The sequence below is a fragment of the Eptesicus fuscus genome, chromosome 7 (genome assembly GCF_027574615.1).
Source record: "Eptesicus fuscus isolate TK198812 chromosome 7, DD_ASM_mEF_20220401, whole genome shotgun sequence".
NCBI classification, from domain to species: domain Eukaryota; kingdom Metazoa; phylum Chordata; class Mammalia; order Chiroptera; family Vespertilionidae; genus Eptesicus; species Eptesicus fuscus.
In genome coordinates, this window is record NC_072479.1 from 25,622,743 (window position 1) to 25,643,102 (window position 20,360).

General features: G+C 40.6%; 1 protein-coding gene across 2 annotated transcripts in view; it reads left to right on the top strand.

The window, feature by feature from the left end:
• The window catches only part of KITLG (KIT ligand), an 89,470-nt gene that overhangs the window by 31,158 nt on the left and 37,952 nt on the right, over nt 1-20,360 (top strand). For both annotated transcript variants that reach the window (XM_008143785.3, XM_054718808.1), the window contains exons 2-3: nt 6,719-6,832; nt 18,186-18,248. In XM_008143785.3, coding sequence (XP_008142007.1) covers nt 6,719-6,832; nt 18,186-18,248 — 177 coding nt within the window. The remainder of the gene's footprint in view (nt 1-6,718; nt 6,833-18,185; nt 18,249-20,360) is intronic.

The window sequence follows — 20,360 nt, forward strand, 5'->3', positions numbered from 1 at the left end:
ACTGTCACCCCACTTTGTTTTCGTTTGTTTGCTGTCCTTTGAAGGACACCCTTTAAAAGACCTGTCTATATTCACTGCGTGTAGTTACTCTCCTCTCATGTTCTCTTAAATCCACTCCACACTGGCTTTTTCCCATAACTACTTCAATAAAAATGTTCTTGTTAATGTCACCAATGATGTCTGTTCTGCTAAATCCAAGTGGTCAGTTCTCAGCCCTCATCTTACTTGACCTGTTGTATTTAACAAAGTTTGACAGTTTGGCTTTCGGTTCTTTATTTTTCCCCCACTTGGCCTCCTCCTACTTTTTGGTTTCTTTTTCAGGCTCCTTTGTAAGTTCTCAATCTTTTGCCAGACCTCTTAAGGATACAGCACTTGGGACTCCATCCTTAGTTCTTTTTTCTATTCGTACTTAATACTTGATCTCATCTACTCTTTTGCTTAAAATTCTATTTCTATATATCCAGCCCAACCTTCCCTCCTCCTGAACCAGTAACATCAGTGGGATATCTCAAAGACATTTCAAACTTAACACACCCAAAACTCAACTTCTGATCTGCCCTCCAAACCCTCTCTATCCTCAGCCTTTTCCATATCAGCTGATGGAAACACCACCCTTTTCAGTTGGTCAGGCCAGAATCATTGCAGTCATCTTTGTCTCTGTCAAATCATATTCCATCTGTCAGGAAATGCTACTGGCTCAGCCTTGATGAGACATCCAGAATCTAACCACTTCTGGTCAACAAATGCACTGCTATAGTCCTTTCTTGCTTGGATGAGAGCAGCGATTTTCAATGGTATGCCTCAAGAATTTTTAAAACATGTAATGCCCAACTATTTAATCAGGAGTACTGACCTCTTTTCCCTTAAATTGTCAAATAAAAAAAGAACAACAACCAACACAACAATAGCTGTCCGGTGTGAACAAATCAAAATTATACCTAATTATTGTCAGATTGGCAAAAATATATAGATTTTTTTTTTTTTTGGTGTGCTGCAGAATTTTAGTAATTAGTTATGTGTGCCATGAGAGAAAAAGGGTTGAAAATTGCTGGATTAGAGCAATAACCGCTAACTAGTTTCTTTGTTTCTACTTTGTTAACCTAAATGCTCTTGTCACAGTAAGCAAAGTAATCTTTTTTTTAAGACTTTATTGTTTTTTAGAGTAGATTTAGGTTCACAGCAAAATTGGGAGGAAGGTAGAGACACTTTCTATATGCCCCCTGTCCCCACACATGCATAGCTCTCCCTTTTATCAATAGTCTCCAACAAGGTGATACATTTGTTACAATTGATGAGCCTACATTGGCCCATCTTAGTCACCCAAAGTTAGTTTAGGTTAGTCTTTACTCTTGGTGTACATTCTGTGATTTGGACAAATGGGGAATGACATGTATCTACTAATACAGAGCATATTTACTACCCTGAAGTTCTCTGTGTTCTGCTATTCATCACTGCCCCCTCCAAACCCTGGCAACCTCTGATCTTTCTACTGTCTCCATAATTGTGCCTTGTTCATAAAGTCATTGTCGTTGGAATCACAAGTATGTGGCATATTTCACTGAGTAATATGTGTTTAAGGTTACTCCATGTCTTTCATGTCTTGATAGCTCTTTTTGTTTTATCACTGAATAGTAATTCCTTGTCTGGATGTACTGCACCTGAATGGTTTATTTAGCCATTCACCTGCTGAAGGACATCATGGTTGCTTTCAAGTTTTAGCAACTATGAATAAGCTGCTACAAAGTCACCGTGCAGGTTTTTGTGTGGACACAAGTGTTCAGCATCTTGGGGTCGATACCAAGGAGTGTGATTGCTGGATCGTATGGTACAAACATGTTTAATTTTGTCAGAAACTGCCAGTCTTTTTTACATATGTATATTTACATACATATAGATACATATACATAAATATGCATGTGCATGTATATGTGAGAGGGCTAAGTTTTGTTTTGCACAGAGGTTTACACATGACGGGAGGGTCGGAGGTATGACAGAAGTGGACACAGTGGGGTACCAGACGCTGTATGATCTGGCCTCTCCGTTCTCTCGGACAGTGTCTCCCACTGCCCCTGTTTTCTGTTGCTGCTCCTTAAACACAGCAGACACTGCTAATAGACCTTGGGGCCTTCGCACCACTTTCCTCTCTGCGGCACTCTTCCCACAGACACCCGCCTGGGTCACTCCCTCAGCTGCAGCCAAGCTGTGACAAAGCAGAGCCCTCTCAGTGAGGCACCCCGGGTATCATCCTGCTTACAATTTCAAGCCGTATCCCCACATTCTGCAGTCCTGGAAAGAAATGGGGCCTTTTCTCTAGACTCAGGGATGCCTGGGGATTTGGCCCTCTCTATCATCCTCCTTACAACAAGAACTCAAGCAATGCATAGGAATCGGGCTATACTTGAGGAGAATCCTGCTGGCATCTCTAGGTCGCAGAACAAACACCTGTATGTGCTTTATTGTTGAGATTTACTAGTGGGAGGTAGCTGTAATGGAGAATGAAGGGTAGTTCATCACATGCCCCTGATGGGGCTGCTCAACTAGCAAGGTATAAGCCCCCAAAGTGGCCCTGCCCACCCGATATCATCTGTCGTTGGCCTACACGGCCCAAGTACAGTGCTATGCGGACATTAGAGACTGCCTGCCAGGGTCCTGAGACTGGGCTCTGCTGGGGCTGGGCATGCTCCTGTTGTCTGCCCTGCTTCATTTTTAAAGCTTGGTGCTGAGGGAAGCCTCTGATGCCTCATGAGTGTGATTGTCAACTTGAACCTAAGACTGCTGGTGCCAGTAGAGCAGAGTAGGCATTTTAATCCCAATTTTGTTTACCTTGATCTAATTTTTATTTTTCCATGGCATGAAACACCTTTTGACATTCTGTATAAGCTTATTATATTTTTTGGTTATTGTCTGCCTTCTCTCACTAGAAGATAAGCCTCATGAGGGCAGGGATTTTTGCCCCCTCTCCCCCCAAATTTTACTAATATGTCCCAAGCATCTAGAACAGTGCTTGGTACCCACAAGGTGCTCAGTAAATATTTTCTGAATGAATAAGTGAACAAACAAATGTTTGTTTAGTGTTTCTTCAATGCCAGGAATAGGGCATGGTGAAGAGAAGAAACAGAGTAACAGAATTTTATTTCTTAGAGCCTAGACTATGAATATGATCATTAGTGAGCCTGGCCATTTACAGAGACCCTTTGGGGGGTTTCCCAAGTCATATCACAGATGAGATATATTATATATTATATATTATATATTATATATTATATATTATATATTATATATTATATATTATATATTATATATTATATATTATATATTATATATTATATATTACACTAGCTTTCCCGTTGCAGGAAAAAATCCTGCAATAGGATTTCCTGCTGCACTCTACCCTGCCTCCGTTCCTCCCTTGTTCGCCCGCCTCGCCTTCTCCTCCAGCCTGCCCGCGTTTCCCTTCGCCCCCGGCCCCACCTCCGCTCCGCCCGCCCCGCCTTCTCTTCCAGCCCTCCCTTGTTTTCCTTCACCCCCGGCCCCGCCTCCGCCCCGCCTTCTCTTCCAGCCCTCCCTTGTTTTCCTTCACCCCCGGCCCCGCCTCCGCCCCGCCCTTGTCACCCGCCCCGCCTTCTCCTCCAGCCCACCCGCGTTTCCCTTCACCCCTGGCCCCGCCTCCGCCCCGCCCTTCTCCTTCCCCCGGCCCCGCCTCCGCCCCGCCCTTCTCCCCCGGCCCCGCCTCCGCTCCCCCCCCCCCCTGCTTGCTTCTTCGAAGCTTTACTCCCTTCTGCAGCTGTTGGCTTCTTTGGACGCTGTCTTGATATGCAAATTAGCCGCCATCTTTGTTGGGGCAATTTGCATACTCATCCTGATTGGTTAGTGGGCGTGGCTTGGCTGGTGGGCGTGGCTTAGGTGTAGCGAAGGTGCGGTCAATTTGCATATTTGTCTATTATTAGATTAGATATTACATATTACACATTACACATTACACATTACACATTATATATTATATATTATATATTATATTACATATTACATATTATATATATTACATATTATATATTATATATTATATATTACATATTATATATTATATATTATATATTACATATTACATATTATATATTATATATTATATATTATATATTATATATTATATATTATATATTATATATTATATATTATATATTATATATTATATATTATATATATACTAGGGGCCCAGTGCACGAATTCATGCACCTTGAAAGAAACTGTAGGCTGCGAGGCTGCAGTGGGCACAGGGACAGGTCTCGGCCCATCCTCTGCGTGCCTGCCAGGCCCCTCCCACCATGGCCCCTGGTCCCCTCTCTGCTGGCAGCCCCACTCCTGCCGCCACCGCTGACAGCGCTGGCCCTGCTTGCACCCACTGACAGCGCGGAGCAATTGGGGTCGGCACTGTCAACTGGTGCGAGAGGCGGCTGCTGCCCTGATTGCCTCTCAGGAGCAGGGGGAGGTGGAGAAACCCTCAGGAGCAATTGGGGCCAGCAGCCGCCGCTTGCACCCACTGATGATGCTGAGCGATCGGGACTGGCACCAGGCGGCTCTGGCACTGGCAGCGGGTGCGAGAGGCGGCTGCTGGTCCCAATTGTCCCTCAGGAGCAGGGGGAGGTGGAGAAGCCCTGAAGGGTGATTGGGGCCAGCAGCCACCACTCACACCTGCTGATGGTGCCAGGCACTAGCAGTGGGTGTGAGTGGTGGCTCCAGTGCCGGCAGCGGGTGCGGGCAGGTCTGGTGCCGGCAGCGGGTGCGAGCACTGGGCAGGACTGCAGTGCATGCAGGAGCAAAGAGTTTTCAGTAACCACCAGAGGATTGCCCCGATGATGGCAGTCGGTGCCCGCCTTGGGCTGGTGCCCCCGCTCACCTGCTCTACCATCCCGCTGCAGCCAATGGCCGCCATGTTCTGCGTGCACCCTCTGGTGGTCAGTGCACATAGCGACTGGTTGTTCAGTTGTTCCGCCATTTGGTCTATTTGCATATTAGGGTTTTTATACACATATATATATATTAGAAGGGTTGGGTCTTAGCAATTATAATGTAAAAGAAAGCTTGAGTTTCACCAATTATACTTACATATACAAAGGAAGGCTAAGTTATTAGAAGAGATTTTATATGTTGGCATTGCCCAGTAGTAGAATCCCCCAAACAGAAATCACTTACACAACTTCCTCTTCATTTTGTTCCAAAAGGAGATGGTGCTATGAAGAGTGTGACTCCATATTGCTTTAAAATAGCCTTAGACAAAATTAAGTAGGATTACTGCTAAAAGATCACAATAGTAAAACAATAAAAGCATTTTAATTTTTTTTACAAGCCACCATTATTTATGTAGGTAGCATTGTAGTCTTAGAAATTTTAGTAATGATAATCATCATTTGGTCCAGTGTAATAGTGTAATATCTAGTTAGCTTGCAGATGTTAATTAAAAATAACAATCTAGTTCCTTTTAACACCTGGCTAGCTACATAAAATAGGAAGGATTTCTAGCCATGTGCAGATGGGTTTTTGTGCAATTTTAAGACATCATATCTTCACATCTCCATGCCTTCACTCATGCTGTTTATTTTTCCTGGAATTATCCTCCCTTCCTTGTCAAACCCCTCCTGGTCCTCCAGAATCCAGCCAGAGTCATATTTCCTCTCTGGCTTTTCTTGGCGCTGTTTTCCTGCACAGGTTCTCCCCTTAAAATTGATGGATTAATTGTTTCCTCTTTTGTTTTCCCAAAGCCTCTGAGTTTCAAGGGCGTCTCTGTCACCTTTATTTCTCTAGTGACTGGCACAGTCCCAGTCTCCGAATACATGTTCAATAAGTAAATATTCAGTTGGAAGCATTAGATGATGTTTACCTTGGTCACTGATTCATCCAACAAAATACGTATTAAGAATTTTTTATAGGCAAGGTGCTGTGTCTTATGTTGTAAAGGTACTGAAAAAAAAAAAATCAGATGCCCAATTTCTTAGAAACTTAAAATATAGTGTAGTAAGGAAAAAAATAAGTCATGTGTAAAAGTAACTGCAATGCATGGTTTGAAGTGTTATTTTCAAAGAGAGTTGTGTGTGATTGCTTCCTGCTGGGGTTCAAGAATGTCTTCTTATTGACTAGGAAAATAGTCTTCCTTATTAAATAGCTCAAAAGCTGTGATTCAAAACTATGTTTCTTTTGATGTGTCACAAATTAGGTTAAATTTTATTCTAGATCCAAAAAATGTCTCTCTCCTTCGCTTTAACTTGGAGTATTATTGTGGACTATGAGATTAAAACACGGCTCAGGGTTATGCTGCTACTTGCCAAACAGTCCACCTTTAAAGTACAGAAAGTTTCATTTGGTGCCTTAAGGTATGAATTTAATGCATTCCCTGGTTTTTAGAGAACACCTTAAGTGATAAATCCTTTACATGTTGCTACAAGTTATTCCTAATTGCCATTAGCAATAGGCTGTAGAAAGCTTTTGACAAAAGTTAACAATAATGTCATTGAAATGAAAAATCCAAACGGCATTTAACTGAAAATTTTTAAAAACTTCAGCCAGCATAGTTTGAAAGATCAGCGCTTAATTGTAGTATTTAGGCCAATAGTATTTAAAAAATCAGCAGATTGCATTTTTCCACATTAAGGGGTAAAATGTTAATAGTGTAAGTGGTTACAGATGTTAACTGATGGTCACCAGCAGTTTTTCTCTTTTTGTTTAGACTTGGATTATCACTTGCATTTATCTTCAACTGCTCCTCTTTAATCCTCTCGTCAGAACTACAGGGATCTGCACGAACCGTGTCACTGATGATGTGAAAGACGTTACAAAATTGGTGAGTAAAGAATGCTTTCAAAAGCTGTGACCCTTTTGCTTGTGCTTTTTGAAAAATATTTCATTTTTCCTTGCTCCAAATAGGCATTTTTCTAAGACAAGGAAGTCATTGAGTTATCTAAAGGGCTTATAGGGAGAGCAGGTGGGAAGACACTCAAGGTCATAGAGAATCTGTTGATAAGATGGGCCCACGGCACACTGCTGTATTGACTTTGTTTTTTTGCTGGTCTTTTCATCTCATTCACAGGCTGTGAAGCGAGGTCCCTCCCTGTGTGCTGACGTGCCAGCCCTGGCTACTTCCCCATTAGCTCTTTAGTGGGTTCCTCAGCATGTCTTATTTCCCTCCACATGCCTTCCTACCTTTCTCTGTCAAGCCTACCCAATGGAGATCTGAGATGGCCATTCTCCCCTTTCCAACACCTGGGAGACCCTGTCCCATATGGGTGTGTATTTGTTCCCTCAGTGAACATACTTGGAGGAGTGGCTAGTTGCCCAGATGTTGACCAGACTCACTTACATTTGTCAGTGGAACTCTTCCCTCAGCAAAAGCCATTTCACACTCATGCTGTTAGGCAATGCCAGCTTCATGCCATGCTTCTCTTAAAATGCAGACCACAGAGCCAGGGGGCATAATACCACATCTGGAATGCATTTTTCCAAGCTCTGACGATCTAGGGGAGATTGTACATGCTCATTTGAGTTATGGAGTGTGATTTCAGGATGAACAGCATTTGAAAGGCATTTTTGTAAATTTCTGGTTCAAAATAGTTGAGGACAGTTATTTGACTGTTGTCCAGAGAACAGAAATATGTGAAATGAAAAAAGAAATGAGAGTTGTTGTAATATGTACAAAAGAAAGAAAAGTACATTTGTGGAGATATTTATCTTTCCTACTCTAGATATACATTTTCTTGTTTATATGATTTTGGGTTCATTAAAACAGAAGCTTAATGCTATGATCAGAGTTTTGCTAGCTTAGCCTCAGTGCAGAATTAGCAACACACACCCACACCCACACCCACAGGCACACACACAAAGTGTATGAAGATAGGCTGAGCATATCCAAGATTAATATAGTATTTAAGAGGGTACAGGTTTAAAAGTATTCTTGATGCAGTACCTGAAGATGTAGTAACATGTGTTATTTGAGGGGATGGTGACCAAAGCAATGCATCATTTTCCTACCATATACCCAGCTAGGTACTGAGTATAGTGGTGGGATAAGGGTGAAGTACATTATTTTTAGTATAGTGGTGGGATAAGGGTGGAGTACATTAATTTTGTATTAGTAGAAGACACTCACTAAATGTTTGTTGTTGAAAGAATTAAGGATGTACTCCACTGAGGTGAGAATTATAGTCACCTGTGATGCTTATTAAAGTTACAGCTGTCACGGTTCTACTGATTCGTAGGTCTGAAGGAGGGCTCAGGGTATTTACATTTTTAGGACATTTATGAAAGTAGATTTACTGCTCTAGATGGTCTGTTCTGTCAAACTTTAAAGACCAAAATGTCTTAACTTTTATTTAATCTCAGTTTTTTTTATGGCTAGTTTTATCGTTGTTATTTAGATTTATATGGATGTCAGATAAATATGTGTCCCCAATATATGCTAAAGGTGGTAATTCAAGGGGCTGCTGGTAGAGCTGTGAAGCTGAGAATGAGCTCGGGCGATCTGCAGGGGTCCTGGGGAGCAATTTTCAAATATGTGGGCAATGAATCATAGTTGGGAGATGATGGTGTATCTGACCACAGGCCAAGCATATCCAAGATTAACATGGTATTTAAGAAAAATTACCTGTCCAAGTTGTTTGTGTGTGTGTGTGTGTGTGTGTGTGTGTGTGTGTGTATTAATCCTTACCCGAGATATTTTTTTCATTGACTTGTAGAGGGGGTAAAAGAGAGGGAGAGAAGCGGGGAGAGAGAGAGAGAAACATCAATGTGAGAGACACATCCATTGGTTGCCTCCTGCATGTGCCCCAACTGAGCAGGGGATTGAACCTGCAACCCAGGTTATATGCCCTTGACGGGAGTCGAACCTGGGACCCTTCAGTCTGGGAACTGATGCAACCATGGCCAGGGTCATTTACATTATTTTTTGCTAAGTGTTTGAGGATACTACTTAGTGACCACCACTTCCTGTAAAATGTCAAATCGGTGTTTTCAAATGGCATACATTTCTATACTAATAAAAGGGTAATATGCTAATTAGACTGGGAAACCTTCTGGATGTCCTTCTGGACAAAGCCCATGGTGGTGGGGCCGAGGCAGAGGCGGTTAGGGGCGATCAGGCCATGAGGGGAGGGCAGTTGGGAGTGATCAGGCCAGCGGGGGCTGGGGGGAGGGCAGTTGGGGGCGAGCAGTTGGGGGTGATCAGGCAGGGAGGGCAGTTGGGGGCGATCAGCCTGGCAGGGGGCATCAGTTGGGAGTGAGCAGGCCAGCAGGGGGGGCAGTTGGGGGCGATCAGGCTGGCAGAAGGGTGCAGTTGGGGGTGAGCAGGCCAGCAGGCAGAGTGGTTAGGGGTGATCATGCAGGCAGGCAGATGAGCAGTTAGGAGCCAGCGGTCCCGGATTGAGAGAGGGATGTCCACAGGGTTCAGGCCTAAACCGGCAGTTGAACATCTCCTGAGGAGTCCCAGATTGGAGAGGGTGCAGGCCGGGCTGAGGGACCCCCCCCCACATGCACGAATTTCATGCTCTGGGCCACTAGTATAATAATAAAAGCATAATATGCTAATTAGACTGGACGACCTTCCAGACGAAGCCAGGGCTACAAGGAAAGCCTGGGTCCCGGGTGTCAGAGGGAAGTCTGGGTCCCGGATGTCAGAGGGAAGTCTGTGCCGGCAGCTGGGGGAAGGAAGGCCTATTCTTGCATGAATTTCATGCTTCGGGCCTCTAGTAGGTATTATAAGAACCTTCCAAGATTTTCCAGTCTTGTCTTTAACCATTCGCTTATTTTCAACCTGTTACCTATCTGTTGATAAAATGGAAAATGGTAAGAAGCTAAAAAGAAAGAAGTGCCAGAAAGGGATAGTTATTAATATACACATTAAAATATAATTCCTCCCCTCAAGGACAAGTGTGAAATCATTAAACTGGAAAGGGTTTTATCTCCCTTCTAGCAACTGACTCATGAAGAAATTTTTAATTTCAAGTATTGATGTAGTGAAATTAGCAAGTTTATTTCAGATTACTTAAAAAAATCAAGTTAATAAAAAATAGAACTCAGAAGATCACTTCTAATTGAATAAAGACCTCCATAATGCACAGCCTGTATTTTATAGAGTAGAAAACATAAAAATATAAAATAATTTCTGATATCAAAGTGGAAGATAAGCCATCTCTATGAATATATGAATGCATATCACTTACATCACAGAAGCAACACACAAATGGATGCCATTTAAAAGATTTTATGGTATAACATGGGAACCAACCTGAGTGAATACAGGGTGTCCCAAAAAATGTATACACACACTTTAACAGCTTATAGCTCAATTTTGAAAATGAAATATATTTTAATGAACACTGCCTTTATAATTATTCAAAGTGTGTACACACTTTTGGGGTACACTCTATATATTGGTTAAGAGAATGGATTTTGGAATCCAGAAAACCTGAATTTTAAATATTAGTTCTTTGACCTTGAACCAATTTTGTGGGTTAGATTAAATAAGAGAATGTATATACAGTAGATCCTTGGGTTACGTCGGAGATCCATTCCTACAGTGTGATGTAATGCGATTTTCGCTGTAAGTCGGAACCCACCTACATAAGCACCTATGTCACTCACATGGAGCACATACACAGCAGTAATGACGTGAAACAGTAAAAAAAATTTAAAAGAAAGATAACAATTCCTGACCTTTACTTGTGGTAAATAAATAATAAAAAACATAAAGCACATATGTATATACATCAAAATGACGGAATAAATGGGAGATGGTGACGTAACCACAAAATGATGTACATTGAGTCTGATGTAACCTGAGGACTGTCTGTATAAATCTTTACCCCAGTATTATCCCATAACCTCTTTGTGCCTCAGTTTCCTCATCAGTATAATCTATATATATAAAAGCCTAAGCGACCCTTACGACGGAACAACCAGAACTACTGGAATGACCGGTCGCTATGATGCGCACTGACTACCAGGGACCAGCATGCCAGGTGATAGTTATTTGCATAGAAGTACCAGGACTGCTTAGGTCATAATACTGATAATGTTGTTGTTTTTTTCATGTTTGAAAAGCTGTGTTTCCCATCCTTAAACTAAAATTCATTAATTTCACTAATTCAAACAGCAACATGAGTGACTTGAGCTTTCTGAACATAGATCATCGAAACCTCTCTCTAAAGAACTGTGGGGCTAAGCACCTTGATCCCAGTTACCAAGGCTGCTATCACCTAGCTGTGTGACCTGGGACAAATAATCTTAATCTAGGATTCATCCACTTCAAACCTTTGCAAAATGGAACTCCAAATGACGCCTCTGCAGGCCCTATGTGAATTTCCAAGAAAAGGGTGCCTAGCATTCATCTGCTTCCCTGGGAAGTTCCTGACCCCTCAAAAAGATAAGAACTACTCAATTAGATAAACGTGGAGGCCCTTTTTAGCTTTGAAGTCCTTTTAGTACATAAGGATACTTCCTCAGAATGCATCTTTTGGAGAAATTCAGTAATATCTTACCTAAAGGAAGTTGTATAGAATGAGAGAAATCGTTTTTTCAGGTATAACCTTGTTAAGTCCTATTTGAGGGAAAGTGAGTTGACAGTACATTTTTGCCCTGTGCCTCACAATCACTTCAACTGGAATCATTCCTTTGCAGTCTCTGCCAGTTCTGCCTTTACATTAGGTGGCAACTTGTACTGTGCCCACAAACCTCAGGTTTCTTTGCTTGGGTCATTCTCATGTCAGAGAAGCACATGACTTATGACTTGACTGTCTTTTTTTTCTCTTCAGATTTCTTCTTGGACACTTTGTTCTACCCCTACAGTCCCCAAGGTTTTCATTTGAAATCCTTCTGGCATGTTTACTCGGGATAATAGTTCATCTATTTACAGAACGTTTTGCTTTGTTTCTAAAAAATGTTGCAAGACTTGTTTTAAATGGCACACTCAGACCTACCTAAGGAAAGGGTCAAGTATCTGGGAAGAGGATGAATGGAACTTTAAAAGCTTACATCTAGAGGACAGTTAGGCTCCAGCTTTTAGTGGCTGTGTTAATGGGAGGAATCCAAATATTGAAATAGTTCAAATTAGTTTCCATCTTACTTCTTCCTACTGTTGCCTTCATTCATGATGTTTTTCCTTCATCTGGGGAATTTAATTAAATGTGACTTTGCTCTTTTAAAAACCCTTTTTATCTTTAAATATCTATTGAGTGGTTATTTGTCTTTCTCAAAATGCTTTAAGGCAGGTGGCTATCCCATCTGCATCTTGTAGACGTGAAATTACTCTGCCTTTTCAAGGTCAGGGTACAAATCAGTAGAAAGAATTAAAACTCAAGAATGCATGGTTTTTCTGGTCTTGTAGTAGCCACTTATTTTAAGTAGGTTACATTAATATTATGTAACTCTTGGAGTTTTACATAGTGGGAAATTATAAAAATTTCCTCAGATAACAAATTTTCACACTTTGAATGGACAGTTTTGGATAATTCTGGGTTTTATTCTTCTTCAAATACAATTTATTTCAAATAGAATTACCACTGCATTAAAATGGAGGATTGGAATCTCTTGAGTCTTTCCCTTTCTAGGTAAATTCTAAGCTTTTCTAAGCATATGTTCTCTTTAAAAGCAGAGGTCTCACATACTGTTTGACCCTTGTAAAACAATGATTCTGTAGCTGGAGTGTTTTTAAAGTTTATTTTTATTAGTTAGCAATACTTAGCATTAATTTATGTTCCTGTGGTCAGTAGAAATGTCTTTATTTAAAAATAAAGTTAGGACTTTTAGTACTCAAAGAAAGGACAGAAGTGTACTGGAAATAATATTTGTGATGGCTTGCTATATTGCCAAGCATGTCAGTTTTATGATGAAGAAAACATTGTGAGTTCTTTCTTTATGGAATAAACCACTTACATTCTATGTCTCCCACTCCTTGACTTGTTAAAGCAATAGTTCTTGTCTGAGTACCCAGACACCATGCAAAGCACCCGGTATGGATTCTTTCCTTTAATTTTCTCGACCCTAGGAGGTCATTTTTTTAGCACCAGTTTATTGGTTAGGAAGCTGAGGCCTACTGATAGTAAGTTGACTATCCTCTCTTGTAAAGAGGAAGCTGAGTAGAGATTTGAACCCATCATTTCCTGTCTCTGTCTCTGGTCTGAAGCACAAGAACCCAGTTCTTAATTTACAAGGTCTTAATTTAAGATGTAAATGTCAACTGTACTGTAAGAATTATCATTGTAACCTATTGAGTTTTATTTCCTAGGTAGTAGTCACCTATTTTATGATTAGGAAGCCGTCATATTGTAGAAGTGCAATTAGTACTACCTAACTGAAGTCATAAGGTGTGTCTGTGAAACAGAATTTGTTATCTCTTCTGTTTGAAAGAAGACAAGGGTCACCTAACTTTTTCTGTAATTTTCACTGAGAAAATATGATCCAGAAAAGTCTCGTGAAGTTGTCATCTAATTTTTTAAATAATTAATTAAGGTATTATTAAAAAATAATCTGAATACCTTTGAAAACTAAAGGTAATTGACCTGGTTACTTAGATTTTTTATCCATATTAATAGAAGATGACTTATAAGGAGAATTTTAAAAAGCAAAAAGCTTTCTCCTATGTTATTTCTGACGACTCAACAGCCAACATCACTCTAAGCTGTTGTACATGAGTGAACTATGACATTTAATTACAGGAGTACAGTTTGCTTGTTTTCCCTCTACAGCAGTGATTTGGATCTGATGAGACTCTGAAAATTGTGGACCCTTCCCCATAAAAGGGCCGCATCTGCACCACATTTTATGTACAATGTCAAGGGGGTCAGGAGCTACTACTATTGCATTTTCATTCTTACCTAGAACTTGGGAGAAACAACTGAGATAAATAAGTGTCTTGACAAGGATGTCTAAGCAAACACTGATTTAGGGACATTTGGGGACCTCAGTGACATTTGAAGATCCAAAGGTTTTCAGATCCATGACATACAGAGGGAGTTAAATATTCTGAGTTGAATATTTCTACTGAGTCCAGATACCTGCAGGGCATGGTATGCAGCCAGTGTCTATCTGGCTTGCAATGATTTTTTTTTTTTTTTTTGGCTCAGTATCCAGCAGTTTTGCATGCTGTTCCCTTATACTCTACCCTCCCCCAGTGTCACTGAGTATGATCAATTCTTAACACATTTCAAAAAAGATAGTAAATGAGCCCACATAGTAAAGCCAGCCCATTATCAAGTGACTTGTTTTTGCAGTTTTATGCATTTTACAGTCTGGTATAGTATTGACATCTTGGGACACCAAACTACAAAGTTCATTGGGATAATCTGGCCTTTGGTAAAATTTTCCATCAATTAGGCTCGACTTTATTTAATTTTGCCCTGAGCTTATTTTACTACAATATATTTATTTTCAAAATCTGTAGCCTTGGTTACTTATCCACTTAACCTACCAACAGGATACTTCCCTGGAGTCTAAACCACATTTCTGCTTTTTCAGCTCCCAGTCTCTATATAAATATTGAACACATGCTCAGCACTTGCCCAGTGGTCTTCTAAACTGTTTCCCATCTCTGTTCTCTCCTTGCTCCAATCCATCCTTCCAGACTGATCTTCCTAAGTTTACTATCCTGTTCCCTCTTAAACATTCAGTGCAATACTCCTGCTTACATGAGAGTTAAATCAGACTGATTTTTAGTAATTATCTAGTTCACCCTCTTCCTTTTACAGACGAGAAGTAGGAGTTCCCCAGAGAGGAAGTGATGTCCCTCAGGCAGAAGTGACTTGCTGTGGGCTCTGGTGGCAGACCTGGTCTCACTGAAACTTCACGGCCTCCCATTGGGCCTCCTCAGCCCAACATTCAGGGGCTCTCTAAGGTGGCTTCCGGTGTATTTCCTGCCCTCTCATCTGCAGAAGCCTGATTTTTCTGTCTCTGGTCTCCCAAAGACACTACGTGCTTTCCCATCGCTTTGTCTTTACCTGTGACCCTTCCTCTGTCTAGTCTAATGCCCCATTCCCTTGTGTCGTACTCATTCGCATGCCATGCTAGAGCACTCACTATTTAAAATGTGGTCTTTAATTCTAAATTAGTCTTTATAAATCCACTAGTAAGAGTCTATTATGATTTCCATTTTACACATGTGGAAATTAAAACTAAAGTAGATTACTTGCCAAAGAGTTAGCATGTGGCCCAACCCAGGCCATGTGTCCCCAACAAACTAACTGCTTCTAAGGAACATCTTCCAGTTCCAGGCCATAGGCTCCCTCTGCTCAGAGAAGCTGAATTTATCACAGGGTTCTCTGTGCTTTTTGAATGCTGCTCAACATACCTTAATGCTTAGAAAGTAATATAATAATTCATGAACTGACCATAAAAATCTACAACTTGACTTCCTAAATTCTCTTCCAAATGTAATTGGAAAGGAATCGGTGCACACCAAGAAAGTCACGAAGGAGAGAGAGAACTGTGCTGAGAGCAGCACACAGAGCCAGGATTTGCATCCCATCCCCACTAGGAACTCCTGGTGCCTGTGACCTCCAGGTGCCACTTAACTTCCCTGAGCCTCCAGGCCTTCATCTGTAAACTAGGTTTAATGATATACACCTCATGGGGCTGTGGTAGAGACCGTGTATAAAAACTTTTTATTAGTTGTATAGCATTTTTCAAAAGTATCATTACTTTTAAGCCCCATCAGAAATTAAATATTAAATCAGTTTAATGGAGAATTTTTTTTATTATTATCCATCCTTCAGGTGGTAAGGTATAGAGATTTTAGTGTGTTGGCCAGATAACTTTTTATGAGGTTTCTTTAACTTTCTTAAACAATTTTTTAATAGATAAATTACTAATAAAATGGAATTGGCCAGCATATTTCTTCCATTTTCTCTGCACTTTAGGTGTGTATACTCAGATCCTGAGTTTCTGAATACTGACTTGACCAGTTCTATATATTTGGTTTTGTAGGTTATATATAAAGAAGGGCCAGATTGTCAAGCAACTTGTGTTCAGAGCAGCTTGCCATGTCTCTCCATCTGGAATGGCTTTAATGTACATGGTTGGTTCATGATGAAAAAAATGTTGCTGCTCAGTCTGATTCCAGCTTTTATACCTGCAAAGGCGTCAGCTGTGTCAGGGCTGACAGAACACGACTAAGTCACTTTGCTTTCCAAAGATGGGGATGAAGATCCTAAAGACAAAAGAAGTTACGGAAGCATGGTGGGAGAGGAAGAAAATTAAGTGTAAAAGGCAAGAGTGTAACTCCTAAATTAACAATTAAAAATACTGCCTCTGTGGCAGCCCCGATGCTTTTTCAACAAGCAGCAGGGTGCCCATTATATTATTAATTTGGTGGGGATGGCATGAGGAGAGATGACGGTGGCCTCATGAGTGGAAAATGCCCAGGACAAACAGGCAGAAAGTAGATGAAAACGTGCAGTGGAGCCAAGAGGCAAGGGAGGCCTTGCTGTCAGAGAGCTGAGTTCCAGTGCAGACTTAACACTGAATAGTGTGACCTTAGTCAGGTTCCTTCACCTCTCTGAGCCTCAAGTTGTTCATTTGTGAAATACAGATAATATGTCACAGGGATCTGGGGATTGGATACAATCATGCAGCGTAAGTCCTTAATGAGCACAGTGCCTGACACCCAGTAAATATGTGGTAAATGTTAAGCTGGAGGCTGAGATGGGAGTGTGAGGAGGTGCCACTGGAGGTAGAATTGTAGTGAGCACAGTGGCTCCCCCTCGACTGCGTATTTTCTATCTGCAGTTGGGAATCTATGTATTTGGAAGGCTGACCTGTAGTTAAACATGGATCTTCAACTTCATGGGGGTCAATGCCCCTAACCCTTGCATTGTTCCAGGGTCACCTGTACTTACTAGTATGCCTTTGCCTGGATTATTTTCTCACCAAATTGTTCTCAGATTCTAGAAGCTATTGGCAAGGCCAAGAAGAAACATGGGTTGTGTTATAGGACACCCTGACTAGGTCATCACCTGTCAGAGATGACATAGTCCAGCAAATATGTACAAGGTCCCAGCTTACTTTGGGGAACAGTAAAGATTTTAGAGACGGGATGAGAGGAAGATAAGTCTGCAAAAGCAGGGTGGATCCATGGAAGTTGTAACAGTGCAAAACCACATTTTCACATTATATATTGTTTTAAGAGCCAGTGGGCTAAATCAATTGTTGGCTGTATTATTCAGATGGAAATTTTAACAAAGCTAGAAGGGTGGGGAGGCAGAGCTGGTTCTGTATGTAAGAAAGGATATGAGAGAACCCAGAACTGTGTGCTTGGAAGTCAGTTGCCAGTATAGCTTTCAATATAGATTGAGTGTTTATGATGTGTTTGACACATTCCCTTACCTCAGTTCATGACTGCTTGGCCTGAGTATCTTTACCTCCATTTTATATGTGAGAGACACCAAAGTACAGAATTTAGATTTGTTTCAAATTCCCTGGTTCCAAATCAGGTGCTTGTTCAATTTATGCCACAATGACTGATGGCAATGTGTTAGATCTATTTTTAAAGCCTTTAAAAGAAATTGGGGAAATATTTGAGGCATCTCAGATGTTCAGCCCTAGGAAAGTGGATGAATTGGACTTTTCTAAATTATTTAAGTTATAAAGCATCTCCATCCCATAGTTAGCATCCTTTTGAGGTTTTGCTGACGTTTTTCCTAAGAACAACATAGAACAGTAGTTCTCAGACTTGAGCACCCATCAGAATGGCCTGGGACTTGTGGAGTGAGAGTCTGCAGGTCTGGTGTGACCGGGAACTTGCATTCCTACCAGGTGCCCTAGTGATGTTGACATATTACTTTGTGAACTACTGATAAGGAAAACATGTTGTATTCCTGATTATAGGGAGGAATCGTAGGAGAATAATCCCAGAAGGGAATTTCCAAGACCACAGAAGGAAATTGCAGTTCAGATCATGTTTCCATAAGTGAATTTATAGTCCAAAGGATTTGTATTATGACTTTATTTTTTTGGAGATTGTCTTTCATTACAAAGGGAAATCAAGAATGAAAGTCATTTTATGTGTAAATATTGAAATTCTGTGTAACTTAAAAACATAACAGGTTTGTATGTGTGTTTCTCCAAACTACTAAAAATAGCATATTAATTGTTATGTATGGATTTTCTTACAGTGTTTTTTCTTTCTTTCTTTTCTTTTTTTTTTGTCTCTGTAGGTGGCAAATCTTCCAAAAGACTATAAGATAGGCCTCAAGTATGTCCCCGGAATGGACGTTTTGGTATGTAAACTGTAGTTTTCAGAGTTTCATTTTGGTAGCTGAAAAATGAGATGGTATCACCTTATTAAGATAGAAAATTATCTGACATTTAGAAGTTTGCAAGTTGTCTCCTAAACCTCTACTCCCAAATTTGGAACTAACCACAAATTTCTCTTTTTCCTTTAGCCTCTCCCCAAAAAGGCTTCAGTGTAAAATTATGTAAATTTTTTCTATACTTAAAAAGGTCCTATATAAGTCTCTTTTCTATTTAATTTGAGAACACAACATATTTTATCTTAGAATTTATTAGAACCTTACAATAGATTCTTAGAACCTTATAATAAAAATATGAGGTTATGATTATAAATACTCCTTCGTTACTGCAACCAAGAAATTTTAATGATTTTTCATTGGGAAGAAATATTTGAAGAATTCATATTTGAAGAAATATTTCAAGCATAGGAAATGTAATGCCCATGTATCCATCACATAGCTTGTCAAACCTTGCACTGTGCAATATTTGCTTCAAATATGTTTTTTAATAATGAGGCATTATACATATACTAAGTCCCCTGTATTCCCTTTCCCTATCTCCATTAGTTCCCACTTTGTCTCTTAGGGACAATTGTCTCTTATGAACAAGTATTCTGAACTGGAATATTTTATTCCAAGGCATGTTTTTAAGACTTGGCGTGAGGTAAGCCTCCCCTGGAGTTGTGTTGAACACAATAGAACACAGTAGCCCTTGTGCTCTTAGAGTTTTACTACTGCAAACTCTGCATCCATACATAATATATTGGTTTTTTTTTGCATGTTTTCATACTTATGTTAATGCCATTATACTGCATGTACCACTATGCAGGTTGCTTATGATTGCAACGTGCCTTTGAGATATAACGTGTTGCTTCATATTGATTCATTCTAACTAACATCTTGTGTTGAGTTCATGTGAAACCATTTGGGGTACTCTACTCTGCAAGTAGACATCTTCCCTTAAATTACCAAATACTATACACCCACCTCGTGCAAATTGTCTGAGGCTTTGATCCAATCAAAATCATTACCGGTTTAAGTGTGTTAAGTACATCACTAAGTGCTTGTGCTTAAAACGTGTTTCAAAGACTATAAGGTTATCATTACAAGAGAAGGTCAAAGGCACATTTCTTTTCCTTAGTAAACCTTTTAACATGAACTGTCTAATGTTCCTTAGAACACCTTTGAACATGTACCTTCATGCAGAACCAGTTACCCTTGAGTCTAGGTCAAAGCCTATTGGATTAGGGGGAGTTCTCTAGAGACAGGAATGTAAAACCACAGCATCCCAAAAGTTAATTAATGTCATCATTCAGTCACTCAGGCAGCAAGTATTTGTTTAGGAAAAACTATGGAAACAGCACTTCACCAGACACTTTAAGAAACAAATACATGTCGATTTAGTCTTATGTTCAAAAACTGGGGAGAAATTACCTGGCCTTTTTCAAAATGAATTCACATATTTGTCTCCGTGGATGGTTACGGAAAAAAACCTGTGAGGGCAGCAGGATAGCTAAGGTGACTCCTCTTTTACAAATGACACACTGTGGTTTGCAACCCAGAAGTATTTTGCCCAGGGTTGCACAACTAGAGAGTGACCCATCTTAAAAAGAATCCTGGGGTCACGTGACTTACCCCTGGGTTACAGAATGCGGTTATCTAAATAATTACACCGGTGAGGGAAAGTGTTCTAAGTGAAGCACCTACGTAGTAAAGACACACCCTGCTCTGGGCTGGAGAAGCACTCTGGGCCTCTGATTGCCGAACTCACTCAAAGACATCAGGCGGCTCTTTGAAAAGCAAGGTTACGCTGAAAATAACGGGAATAGATTATTGTGTACGGTATAATCATAGATTACTCTCAATCACACATTTTGGTACTGGCTGGTGACAGCGAGAGCCAAACTTGTGAAAATAAAGCCAGCTCTTTGCCACATGTTTTCTTTCTGTTTCTGTAATTGAGAAAAGTCCACTATTATTTGATCTTGGCACTCCATCCTGGCATAGCTGGGGAGTAACTCTGTTTTTGGCTACCACAGTTGGCAAGGAAAACAAGCCCACACATAGGGCTGTGCGCAGAAACCGGTCTTAAGCGCTCTT